We start from the raw sequence: 14628 nt of genomic DNA on the forward strand, positions 1-14628 counted from the left end.
AAATTATCTTTATGATCCTTTACTGTTATATACGCTTGCGATCTTTCTAACTTAGGTATACGTTTACCAGTAATATTATTTTCATTTAAAAGTTCTTGTGCACGGGAGTCTATCGTATCAGCCGGATTATTGGTACATTTTTTATAGTTTTTTGTGATATTGTCTAAAAGTAACTTATCATAATTTTTTGGACTGATTTTATATAAATTATTAGTTTTGTCTGCAAAAATAACAAGTTAATTAGACTTTTTTATAGAATTAATCTTTTTACGTAAATTATATTGAAAGTTTTTAGTTTTACCGGGTTTAAGTTCAATTTTATTGATTAAATCAATTAATTCAGATTCAAATGGTATTAATTTTACACAGATTGGTGCCGACTTTTTAGTCGGGAAAGGCAAATATTTACTTATTGTACTTGATTTACTTGTATTCAAATGAGCATCAGAATTATCGGTAACATAATTTGTTAGTTTTGTTTGAAAAATAAAGTTTTGATAACTAATATTAATAAATAATAAATAAGTTTTTTTTGTTGACTCAGTAATTTTTTTAGCTCAGCTCAAGCTGACTTTAAGTATTGAAGCCCATTGCAATTAAGTCTATGCTTTTACTTTTACATAATATGTTTTTTTGTTACTTGCAAATCATAATTAAAACTTAAAATAGTTTTATTTTTATAAATTACTGGACTGACCAAGTAAGTTAAACAGAATTCCAGAAATAAAAAATTCGGAATACAGAAAAAACGATTTTGTATAAATTTAGAATGTCATGCTCAAGTAAATGTGTTGCAATTCGCTAAATAAATCTTGCAACTACAGAAAACAGACTACAGCCTATAGAGTCAACTATTTTTTTAGTTTTAATAAATTTTTACTTATTGAATAAGGTGCAGCTTAGTGCTGAAGATATTATTTTAAGTATTAAATATATACGACCTAATGTTTAATAAATATTAATCTATTAAATATTAGTTTTTGATTTTTTAATAAGCTGTTTAAGATGACAAACTTGACATTTTTTTTTTTTTACATTTTTTTGGACAAAAATGATGTAGCAATAAAATGGCAACAGACTAGTTAAAATATTTTCTTGGTAGATAATACTCCAAAAACTTAATTTATTCCTAAAGTTTACTATGAGTAGAATACAACAATTTTTGACTTGTCTACTTTGAGTCTTTAAAACATGAGTATCAAAATTTTGCAAATATTAAAGTTAAAAACGTACAACAAAAAACATACTATTTTAAATTTTGTTTAATCTTTTCAGTAAAAAAATATGCGCTTAAAGTTAAATACTTTTCAAAAGAAATAACAAAAGTACTATTCAATTTTTTCTAAGATCATTAGTAAAAATTTTACTTGTACTTTTTGCATTCAATTTAGTTAACTTCTACTAGTAAAACATGTTATGTCTTTTTTTTACATTATTTCAGTACTTCAACTAAACACCAGGGTTGATTTTCATTAATTTACTTAATTAAAGTCATCCATAAAGTCTATCAGTGGCGTCGCGTGGTATTTTTCTTAGGTGGTGCAAAAAAAAACCCAGTTGAAGGTTATCGATTTGCCCCTACTTGAGTTGTCCCTGCTCGAGTTGCTTCTGCTAGAGTTGCCTCTGCTCGAGTTGCCTCTGCTCGAGTTGCTTCTTCTCGAGTTGTCTCTTCTCGAGTTGCTTCTGCTCGAGTTGCTTCTTCTCTAGTTGCCTATTCTCGAGTTGCTTCTTCTCGAGTTGCTTCTTCTCAAGTTGCTTCTTCTCGAGTTGACTCTTCTCGAGTTGCCTCTTCTCGAGTTGCCTCTTCTCGAGTTGCTTCTTCTCGAGCTGCCTCTTCTCAAGTTGCTTCTTCTCGAGTTGCTTCTTCTCGAGTTGCCTCTTCTCGAGTTGCTTCTTCTCGAGTTGCTTCTTCTCGAGTTGCCTCTTCTCTAGTTGCTTTTTCTCGAGTTGCTTCTACTTGAGTTGCCTCTGCTTTAAATGCTTTTGTTCGAGTTGCCTCTGCTTGAATCGCCTGTGCTCTGCTTTGCTTTGTTTTCATTTTTTGTTTAAAATAACTTGCGGAATGATACTTAAACCTGTACTGTTACAGGGAATTTTCAACTTAGCTTACTTACCGCAAGATATTGATTTTGCGGTAATTCTTGAAGAAATCTTGCTGTTTTGAGTTCATTTGCGGCAGTCAGTTAAAAGTTTGCGGCAGTGAAGTGAGCAAAATGGTCGTTTTCTAAATTGGAGTTTTATAAGCGATTTTGTTCTAAAAAATAAAAAAAAAATTTATAGATACTTAAATTTTTCTTAGAAAATTTTAAGGTGGTGCAATTGCGGCAGTGCAACACCCCACGCGACGCCCCTGAAGTCTATCACGTCTATTTTATACGATCAGAAAAAAAACTTGCACATAATTTTTAATAAATTTCTATTTTGTATGTCAGAAATTTTTTATTTAAAATTTAATTTAATAAAGTATAGAAGTTTTGAATAATTGTTTCAGTTGCTAAAAAATGTTTTATTACATTTTTTAGAATTTAGGATAATTTGAGTTTAAATTTTTTTACAGGTCAATTAGTGTATTCAGTTTTTATTCGTAATAATTTTAAATTTTCTTAAACTTTTTATTGTATCTAAGTATAAGTATTTCTTACCCAACATACTTTAAGGCTTAAACTATAAACAATAAACTTAACACGGAGTCTATAAAATATATTGTAAGTTGTGCTTATAACCTCATGTACATGACATTTCATTCAAGTGTTGGAAAGAAGGTATGGTGCCACAAGACATGCTTGATGCTAAGATCATAATTTTATATACGAACAAAGGTTCAAGATCATGCTGAAATAATTACAGGGGAAATTTTCTTCTTGCGATTGCTGTTAAAGCTTTTGGGATATTAATTCTTCCTCGACTTCAGAAGCTGAATGAAAGAGTATATCCTGAGTCTTTATGTGGATTTAGGTCCAAACAATCTACCACTGACATAATATTCTCTGTACGACAGTTACAAGAGAAATGTAATGAACAGAACATGTCTTTATACATCGCTTTTACTGACCTCACTAAAGACTCAGACTTAGTAAGTATAGAAGGACTATTTGCTATACTGCTGAATATTGAATGTCCTCCTAATTTATTCAATGTTGTGAAGTCTTTTCACATAAATACAAGGGCAATCACACAAGTTGATTGTATTGTTTCTGATTCATCAAAAAATCAAAAGTGGGGTAAAGCAAGGTTGCGTACTTGCTATAAATCTATTTGGAATCTTCTTTTTAATGCTATTAAAGCATGCTTTTGGTTCCTCAACAACTGGGATTAAGCTCCATACAAGAACTGATGGGCGACTTCTCAACCTTGCAAGTCTAACAGCAAAATAAAATCTGAAAATTCTCACAATACGTGATCTTCTCTGTGGATACTGCACTCGTGGCTTTTTCTGCCCAAGACCTGAAGACACTACGGAGTCAGTTTTCATCGGCATGCTCAGATTTTGGCCTTAAAATAAGTCTTAAGAAGATTAAATTTTTAAGTCAGGAAACAGATTTTTTACCATCAATCAAGATAAATGACAAAAATATCAAAAATGTAGAAAACTTTTATACCTTGGCTCAAGTGTTGCGTTAAACCCATCATTAACCACAGAAATAAATAGTCGCACTGGTAAAGCTTCAGGCACTTTCGCTAATTTGACTCAAGAGTTTGGATTAACAAAAAATTAAGCATTTCCACAAAGGTGAACGTTTATTGTTCCTGATTATACAGTACTCTGCTGTACTGTAGCGAAACATGGACGTTGCAGGAGAATAAAATTAATATTTTCCACCTACGATGCCTTCGTCGCACCGTTAGAATTGCATGATAACAAAAGATCACCAACGAAGAAGTGCTGAGACGTACCAGTCTTACCACCAATCTACTTTACCCTCAGTCAGCGCAGGCTTCGCTGACTCGGTCATGTTCTGAGGATGGGTGCTGAGCGAATCCTAAAGTCTCTGTTGTATGGCAAGTTGGTAAACGCAACCGAGGTCGTCTCAAGTTACGTTTCAAGGACGTATGAAAGCGCGACCTAAAAAGTTTGAATATAAGAACTGAGGAGTGGGAGTTGCTTGTTAATTACCGCACCAAATGAAGATCTAATGTACACAAAAGACTAAAATAAAAGAGAAAAATAATACTTTAAGAAACCGAAGAAGATGAAGAAAGGAGGAGAAGAATAACTTCATTTATTTATGTTATTTGTAGTTTTATTTATTATCAGCTTGTTTTATTTATTGCATCACTGTGCGTTATATTTATTATGATCTTTTTTTTCTCTATGCACAATTAAACATAGCCGATATTGGCTAATAGCGGGCCTTTTATTATGTTTATTATAAATTATCATATCAGCTAAACTTTAAACTAAATAAGTATAAGTACTATAAAAAACAAACATTATAAAAGTTAAAAATTTCGACAAAAAAAAACTTAAGACATTTTAAACAAAGATGGTTAGTTATTCTTTATCTTAGTTTTTACTATCACTGTTACCCCTAACCCTCGATCAATAAATTTTTTTTCTGTTTATTTTTCTCTACTCTCGTGCAAAAATGACCCTTGGTGCAAATCGTCTTTGTGCAATTTTCGGCCCTCGTGCAACTTAGAACCGTACCCACTTATTTTATATTAACAATTTATTTTCCAATTATTTAAGTAGAAAATTTTGAATCTTATATCTTTAAATTTAAACGTATAAAAACGGTAATTTATGTTGGATTACAGTAAATCATAAGAAAAAATTTGAAATTTAAAGATTTTTACAAAATTTTAAATATTTTTTTTTATTAGAACGGATCTGTAATTTGTACCTTAAATTTTTATGTGAGGGCTTACGCTTTGTAAAATAAATATCTTGACATGCCTATAGCATTAACCAATCAAGTAAGCTAAAACAATAATAGTCGAAAATCCGGTATTCTAGCTCAGTGATCATCAAAGTGTACACTGGTGCACACTAGCTTATACAAGAAAATGATTTGGCAATTCTTAATAAATAACAATTGCTTAATTGGATTAAAATGGTAATTTTACAGCAATGTCGTGTAAAATAGGTCAGTTTTAAACGGACCGTCTATTTGTAGATGTACCAGAAAACATTCAAAAAACTTATTTTTTATGAATGATCATTGTGGCATTTGTTAAAAAACTTTTCCTTTGGTACAAACTTTGTTTTACCCAAATAACTGAAAGATTTAACTGCAACTGTGTAAGTGTTAAACTATTTAAAAAAATTGTTGATAAAAGCTTTAACAACCGAAAGATCTCAAAACAAACCTAATAACTCTTTTTGTTGAAGCCTCCAAAACATTAAATGTTTTAAACGTTTTCATTAATTACGATGATTTTAAACCTGTAAGCGATAAAAATATATCACTGAAACGAGCCAGGTAATCTTTACAAATTGTTTGAAAATGTTCGACCAGATAGCTTCGGAGCTTAATAATTATTTATGTACAAGTAATCGAAAAACATAATATGTAAGTATCAGGACACGCTCAGTTCCAACCCGCTCATAATTCCCACCCGCATAATTCAAAGTTAAAACTAAATGAATTAATTAATTAAAAAAAAAAACGACTAAGGGTTATGAGGTTTCAGTGACAGTTAAAAAAAAGAAAAACTTAAAAAGTTTCTGATGTGATTGTACTGATGTGATTGTAACTGATGTGATTGTATCAATAGCAAACATGAAAACTCTAGATAACTTAAGATTTTTCCTTTTTCAAGTAAATATAACATATACTTTTCAAATCTCAATAATAAGAGGCAATAGCTCACAAATACTTAAGTTAAATCGTACTATAAATACATATTAGCTGTTATGATGCTTAAATTAACCTTTTTTATTTTATTGTTGAAAAATTTTATGTGAAATGTTAAGTAGTCTATAAGACATAATTTTTTGCTATTGAAAAATGAGTTAAGAAAAAAACTATGCTTTACGAAGACTAATTTTATATTACAAAGCAAGTTTTAAAAATTACGCAAATATGTTTTGTAAGGTTTCCTGAATCGCTTGTAAAACGTGCAAACTGAAACTTGTAAAATATGTTACACTAGAAAATGAATATGTATTGTACAGAACAGCTGATTTTTCAATTATTTTCTATTTAATTTGTCTAAAACACTACAAGTTTTCAATATAAATACACTAAACGTAACAATAAGTATTAAAAGGCAATACAATACCTAAAATAAAATTTGATTAAGTAAATTAAACTGCACAACTACTTGAACTTTCAAGAAAGTGTTTTAATTTCTGAGTAAAGCAAAAAAATATTGCACTGTTTGAAAATACAAAGTAGAACAAAATAAAAAATTAATTCAATTAAATAAAACTAGTCGTTAAGCATTGGAATATTTAGATTTTCATCATTTTTGTCTTCATGCTTAGAGGTTGAACTAACACTAAAAATGACAATAAGCAACAACATAGCAATAAGTGTTGTAATAGCACATTTCATTAGTCTCTTATATGTCCTTATTCTTTCATTCTGAAACAAATAAACTTAATTAGTCTAATCAGTGGTTAAAGTAGTTATCAAAAAATTTGTTAAATAAAAAATAAACTTACTGCAAAACATCTTATTTATAATTTATAGGTAACAACAAAAAAATATTTTAAAGTTTTGTTAAATGTTAAACAAAATAAATATATGTTTTGTGCTACCTTATAACTTGAATCAACAATTTTCTACTGTAAAAATATATTTGCTTCGTAATTAAAAAAAAAAATCAATAAAGTTAGTTTGTATTATACGAATCTTAGTGTCAATAATTTTGATGATTTGTAATTTAAAAAAAAAAAATTAACTTTAAAGATTTTATAAAAGATCATTTTAAAGCTTTACTAGTTATATATAAATATGTACTGTTTAAATGCTAGTTCAAATTTAAAGAAGTACCAAGGGTAAGATAGGTATTAAACGTTCTTCGTCTTTGTGAGAAAATGTGAGCATAACAGCTGAGTGTACTTCTTGTTTATCTAACGAAGTATTTACTGATGAAAGTATTAGCAATTCGTTAAACTTGAAATTATCAACAGCTTTTTCAATACATCCTAATGTTGATCTGCAAATTACATACCATATAAACTTAGTTAATAGATTTATTTTTTTGCTAGTGAAATGAAAGTCACTTTGTAACAGGGTTGAAAAAGGTTTTTGAGAAATTTCTTCCAGGTTTTCGAAAGTACAAGTTTTTGAATTAATTTTTAGTATAAAATAAAGTTTAAGGTAAAAAACTGTCTTAAGTAGTACAACAACATTAAATAGATACTGAAAAGCTACTTAAATGAGTTTCTCAATAAAAAAAACTTTAGTAATAATAAAAAAAAATAAATATGACAGATTTTTTGTGTTATATCAAAAATTCATTACTTCACAAGTAAACACTATTTAAAACTCGAAGTTGTTTCTTTAAATTTCTTAAATTTAAGTTTCTTCCGTTTTTTTCAGCCCAAATTGTCAAATTCCAGGTTTTTCTAGGATTCTAGATCTTCTTTTAACCATGTTGTAAATAAATAAAATTGTTGAATCAATTAATCCAGTTAGTATTGCATCATATAAATCGGAAAAACAAATGCCATAAAAATTACTAGTACTTATTTGAAACATAAACGTAAAACTTCAACAAAGTATCAATTAAAGGTTAAACTTACACTTGAGGCAAACTGAAATTATTATTTGAAGGTAGATAAATTGTTAAACACATCGATGATATTTTAATATATCTGGTTTGGTTGTTTTCATGAAAATCAATTAATTCTTCTAATGGGCTTAAAAAGATATTTACTGTTTGATTTCCTGTACGATTATATTTTATTTAAGATTTGTATAAAACGAAAATGATTGCAGTAAAAAAAATCTATATAAAGTATTATTAAATCAACAAAACAGTAGCTCAATGTCAATTGTTTTATACGCATATAACTTTTTTTTTAATTACAAAAACTTCAGGTTTTTTATTTATAATATATATTAACAGCAACAAACAACAATAAAAATCATTTTAAAATGCTACATTAAGATTTTTTCAAATATAATTAAATAAATATTATAATTTTATAAATATTATGTAATTAAAGCATTTGATTTTTTTTTTTTTTACATAGTTTTTTTCAAACAATTTATAAACCGTTTATTGTGCTGAAAAATTTAAAACTTAAAAGTAACAATTCTAATTAATCTATACAAACCTTAACTACTTGCTTACATAAAAATTGAACAAACTAAAGTGAAATGGTTTCATAGTTAAGGTAAACAAAAGAGTTGAGTTTAAATAAAAAAGTTAAAACCTTTAATATTTAAATGAGAAGCAAAGGCAAAGTTTTTTGGCAAAGATGAAGCCATTGACTTTGTAATATTCAAAGTTGATGATACTTTAAAACATGATTTTGTAGTATTTGTAGAGTTGAAAAAATCATTTGATGAGGACAAACTTTCATTATTGCTAAAGAATGTAATGTTTTTATTCCAGTCTTGAAGTACAGAATTCCAAGTCTGCGAAGAATTTGTTATTTTATAAGAAAACACGTGATAAGGTATTAAATCCTAAAAGTCAAAACAAGAAAAGCAAGCCAGAAATCGAAACAGCTATTTTTATACCCAAATATTTGTTATGCTGCATTAAATATGAATACCTAACAGAGTCTGTAAAGATTAACACAAAATAGAAAAAAAATGCAAAAACTCTGTAAACTATTTCCTTTTTATAGATGTTATACATATATATATATATATTTATTTATTATCTATTTATCTAATTATATAAAAACTATAATTTAAACAGCTGTTTCACACATTGAAATGTAAAATTTCATGTGATCGTCAGTAAGTTACAGTTTATTATAATAGTGAACAGAAATTTCGATTTTAAATTTTTTTATAATAATTGTGACGTAGTAATGGTACAGTTTATTGTACGATTAGCTGAATTTGAAATACGCTGTGAATGTTATTTTATGCTTTTTAGGAAAGTTTAAAAAGGTTATTTTGGAAAAATGTTATAAGCTATTAGAAAAAATTCTTTTAGACTGTTGGGAAAAATGTTTTAAAATACTCATGTTTGCCGCTTCGATTTTATTTTGTTTTAATATTTAGTAATATATTACGATAATATATTTGAAATACCTTTAAATAAAGATACAGAAACCACAAATCATCATTCAACAATATTAACAAAAGACACACAACAGATATAGCGAATTACATATGGAACTTAAAAGATAACAATACAGACTACAAAATTAAATGGGAAATATTAAACAGGACAAAATTAAAATTCAATACTAAATTCGGCTGCAAACTTTGTAACTTAGAAAAAATAGAAATCGAAAAATCAGATAAGAATGTAACACTAAACAAGAAAAGCGAAAGACAAAACATATGCATCCATTATCAAAAATACGTTTTTTAACAAAATGAAAACCAACTAAATATTAAAACAAAATAAAATCGAAGCGGCAAACATGAGTATTTTATAACATTTTTCCCAACAGTCTAAATTTTTTTTTTCCAATAGCTTAAAACATTTTTCCAAAATAACCTTTTTAAACTTTCCTAAAAAGCATAAAATAACATTCACAGCGTATTTCAAATTCAGCTAATCGTACAATAAACTGTACCATTACTACGTCACAATTATTATAAAAAAATTTAAAATCGAAATTTCTGTTCACTATTATAATAAACTGTAATTTACTGACGATCACATGAAATTTTACATTTCAATGTGTGAAACAGCTGTTTAAATTATAGTTTTTATATAATTAGATAAATATTTAGCTCCAATTTAATTTGTCGCGCACTCTCGATCAGAACTTGTTAAAAAACCTTTAATAAATTTATTATCTATATACACTTATTGTATAAAAAACAACTACTTTTCAATAATAATGCTGACATCTGTTTAGATTAGATGCTTAAAGGCGTCAGTTATCAATGCGAAATTTTGCTTTAATAATAATGCCTTTAAGAGTTGAAAATTTGTATGGAGAGTTGTGACAATTTTAAATAAAAAAAATCTTAAAATACACAATTACAAGCGTGAAAACAGTTGACAAAAACAAGTTTTACAAAGTTAATTAATAATTTTAAAAATAATCTGAACATTGTTAACTAAAGGTAAAGTTTAGAAAGAACAATAGAAGTATAACTAAGGTATAAACCATTTTCAATGAAGGCATTAAAAATAATGTCACAAACCTAGAAGTATTATTACTTACCAAATAGTACTTGAAGCGTTGTGATTTAATTTTTAATACATACATAGATAAAGACTTAAGCCATTAGTGAACTCATATCATGAGTTTTCCTAAATCACATAAATACACTTAGTGTACATTTTTTGCATGCTCTTTCTAATGTTTGTAAAATTTTACAGACTATGTAAAGCTGTTCATTTTTTATGGAAAGCAAATTACTGTAAATAATTAATAGTAACTGCGTAAAAGAACAGTTATTTTGAATATATTATACTGAATAAAAGCTTAAGAAATGTTTAAAAATATTAATTAATAGGTAAACATTCTATAAATTAAAGTACTATCAGTTTAACTGTAATTCTATAAGTTTAGTTTTAACATTTTGTCTAAATTTACGTTAATTTTTACAGACTCAGAAGAGCTGTTCATATTTTAAGGAGAGGAAAACACTGTAAACAGAATTAATTTTTTCATAAAAATCCTACAGCATAAACTTTTACATGTTTTTATATTTTATTGTAAACTTTAGTTTTATTTACTATTTGTACTGAATTTAAGTTTAGTTTAATTATCTTTAAATCTCAAGTTAGTTTTCGTTTAGTTTTACAAAATCACCATGCCTGCAACAGGATTGCCACTGTTTGAGTCAAAAAACTATATAAGTGAATAAAAACTGCTTGAAGTCATTCTAAGTTTAAAAAACATTTTAAAGAAAGTTAAATGTTACAACTTTTTTAAATTAAATGAAGTTTTTAAAATTAATAAAAATCAAGTTTTGGAACATAAATATAAAAATACAGAAACTGGAACAATTAAATCTCATTGAAGATCTAGAAAAAAAAATTTGACTGATAATTTCAAAAAATCTTAAAACTATCTTAAGTGTGTGGAAACCCTGATGGTAAAATGATGCTATATGCATATTATGCACCTACTCATTTAAAAACAATTTTTATCTACCAACAAAATAAGTTTAAGCACTTGTGCTTAAGGACTTTAATTAAAACAACTAATAATTTTATTTTAAAACTGATAAAGAAAGAAAAACAATTATATCAAAATGAAGTTGCAAAATACAAACAGCCAAAAGCAGTTGTAACATGCTTACCAATTACAAGATCTTAGACAGGGGTGGGAAAATTTTAGTTGGCTGGCCTGATTAACTTGAAGCATTATTTTTTAGGCTGGACTTGTTAAGTTGGAAAACATCTTTAGAAGCAAAATTGTAGAAAAAAGAAAATTTATTCAATCCCTATCTAATACTGAAAAATCTACAAGCCTATCTTAAAATAGAATTCATATGCCAGATATTTCAGCTTTTTGACTTAGATCCACCCCACAGGTCTTACATTGCCCACCTTTAGTCTAGCACATAAAGTTAATGTTAAAAAGAGTGTTACACATCCTTTTCGAAAATATATGCTATGCAAACTCCTAAGCAAAGAAAGTCTAATAATTTAAAAACAGGTAATGTAGAACAAAAAAGAACTTTAAAATCTATACAGCAAACTATAATTAAAATGATAAATATTATCTTGGACAGTTGATTATATCCTTTTCACGAAATTGGTCCTATCATAGGCAGCTGAAACAGTGTGATTACCAGTGAAGCAAATGATAGGGCTGTCCTAAGTTACACTATACAAAAAAAAACAGCAGTGAACAAAAATTTCTAAGAATGTGTACTTAACTACTTATATTGATTCAACAAAAAACTACATTGACATGGACAATTTAGTATGAAAATAGATAAATTTTTTACAAGGAACCGTTAGTATAGACAAAACCTTTTATTTATAATACTGTTACTTAATCACTTTAATAACAATTTTTATAACAACTTTTTTTTTAAATGTTTTTTAAGTTATTTCTAACGATGCGCAGAAAAATTTATACAAACTAGAAAGATTAGTATTGTTATTTAATTTGTGTGACCACACTAAACTATTAATCTAAATAAATTTTTTTGGCAAACTTTTCATGGTTAGATTTTCAATAAAACTATTATTTTAGGTTGTTGTTTTTAATAAACAGTACCATTATAGATTATACATTACAGAAGCATTAAAAATAAAAGTCTTGGTATTCTGCCAATCTAACCAGATTTGTAGAATTAGCCTGATATTACTGACGTGCATCATTCATGTAAAATAGAACTTTACAAAATAGGATCAATTTTTAATTATTAAAAGATTTTTCATAATAAATACTGTAATGATCAAGAAAAGTTAGAACAACCAAAACAACTTGTGATTGATAAAATAATTTTATGTTGCTACTTGAAACATTAAGTCATGGATAAGCAACTTTTTATAAGTAAGGGATTAATTATCCTAAAAAATGTTTGTATGGGTTGCACCAAGTAGAAAAAAGATTCAGCCAAAGTTATAATATTTAATTGTTTTAATCATTAGAAAAATACAATTTTAAATCTTATATGTAAAAAAATACAAAATAAAGCACAGCAAATTACTAATAAATAAACTAATAGCACAGTTGTAAGTTTTGTAAACACTTTTTGTTAAATATTTTTGAGAGCATGCTTTTAGCTGAAAAGTATATTTTTAACAGCTTAATTTTGCTTTGCTAAACCCTGCATCTAGTTTTAACTAATTAAAAAAAGAAGCTAAGTCTAAATATAAATTTTACTCTTGCTACTATCTACTAAAGATCAGTACTCTTTGAAACAAACATATTCCAGAGTAAAACTGAAAAAATAGTACTTACCAGCTAAGTAGTAGCTAAAAAGCAGAATAATAATATATTTAATTGAGCTTTAATATTTAAAAATGTACTTAAACACTACTATTTAGGAAGTAAAGCAGAAACTTTGGCCTGCAGCGTGTTTTTAGGCAAACAACTTCTTTTACAAAAAAAAATGTTTTTTTTTTTTATTAATTGTACTCATTTTAATATATATATATATATATGTTCATATTATACATGTGTGTTTATATTTATACTTATTTTCGTTTCAGATTTTTCATTGTTAATAAAATTTTTAAACACAAGGAGTTTTTTTTAACATTTATATATATCAAGCAACAACTAAATTACTTAAAAATCGTAACTTAAACATGTTTAAACAATAAATTTTATGATGTTATCATAATTTTTTTTATTGTACTCATATAATATAGTATTAAAACAGAGGTAGTTGCACACCACAATTTTTACCTAAAAATTGAAAATTACATAATCAAATTTACAATAAACAAATAATAATGCACAACTTATGTAAAAAAATATAAAACTTAAAAACTGAATTAAGTTAATTTCATCTAAGTTTTAACATAAAACTAGTATGAGTTCTTGAAAACAAGACCAAACAAGCCTGAATTTTAAATTAACCTCAAAACTTTTAAACATCATGAATAAAAATCCTGCCAAATTAAAAAAATAGGTAAATTTTGAGAGTAAATGACTTAAACTGTTGAATTTAAATGGTATATATTGATGGCAAAAATTAAAAAACTAAAAAAAGGCTAAAAGTTACCAAAAAATTAAATACTTAAAAACAAAAGTTTATCAAATTGGTCTGAATGGATGGCATTGGATGTAATCCAATTTATGTTTTATTTAATCAAAAATAAAAACATTAAAAACTTTTTATTTAGTCAAATAACAGAGTCATTACGAATCAGTTTTAGTGGATAATACTACATAAAAATAAAAATCTTAAATATTATTCTTATTATTACTGGGAAATATAAATGAAAAAATTTAATTTTTTTGATAAAACTCAATTTCAACTACATAAAAAAAAAGCAAATATATAAAATTTTGTTACTTCTGAAATATTAGGATCATGTATTTTGTTGTTTCTTACATAGGTTCCAACACCATAAAATCCTAACATTGAAACAAAAAGGCTTATTATACCCATTACAAGTGGTGGTTTATGAATCAAAAATGTGTAAAATCCATTTGTCATTTTAAAGAATAATAAACCTGTAAAAAATATCAATACAATACCTTTTAACATTAAAGTTAAACTTCTTTGATAAAACAAATAAAACTCTTACAAGGTTTAACTTTTAAACTAGACTTTACAATATTATATTGTGGTTGCACGACTATTCAAATTCAGACTTTTCAAATTCTTAAAAAAAAATTGAAACGGCCACAACTAAAAAAGTAATGGATATTTGTCAATTATAAAAAATACATAAGTAGGACCTATAAATATCAACAAGATTTTTTTTCTTTTTGCAAAATATCAAATATTTTTCTAGATATGGCTTAAATAAAGTTAAAAACTTAGTTATTTTTAGTAACTTTAAAATATCTTAAAAAGTATTTAAAATTTAGCAAAAAACAAAAAGTGGCTTGATTTTAAAAAGATCTACATATGTTTTTATAATTTATTCAAAATTATATTACTTTTT

At 26.5% G+C, this 14628-nt stretch overlaps 1 protein-coding gene across 1 annotated transcript; it reads right to left on the reverse strand.

Moving 5' to 3' along the window:
- Nucleotides 1-6133: 6133 nt before the first annotated feature.
- Nucleotides 6134-14185, reverse strand: LOC145829932 (uncharacterized). The gene is made up of 5 exons (XM_082937819.1): nucleotides 14031-14185; nucleotides 8333-8537; nucleotides 7697-7841; nucleotides 6942-7107; nucleotides 6134-6530 (listed from the first exon to the last, which is right to left on the reverse strand). Exons 1-5 carry the CDS (start codon nucleotides 14172-14174, stop codon nucleotides 6375-6377), a joined length of 816 nt encoding a protein of 271 aa, XP_082793945.1. The 5' UTR covers nucleotides 14175-14185; the 3' UTR covers nucleotides 6134-6374.
- Between the last annotated feature and the right edge of the window lie 443 nt (nucleotides 14186-14628).

This window comes from Thalia democratica, chromosome 2, assembly GCF_965202585.1.
Source record: "Thalia democratica chromosome 2, ktThaDemo2.hap1.1, whole genome shotgun sequence".
NCBI lineage: Eukaryota > Metazoa > Chordata > Thaliacea > Salpida > Salpidae > Thalia > Thalia democratica.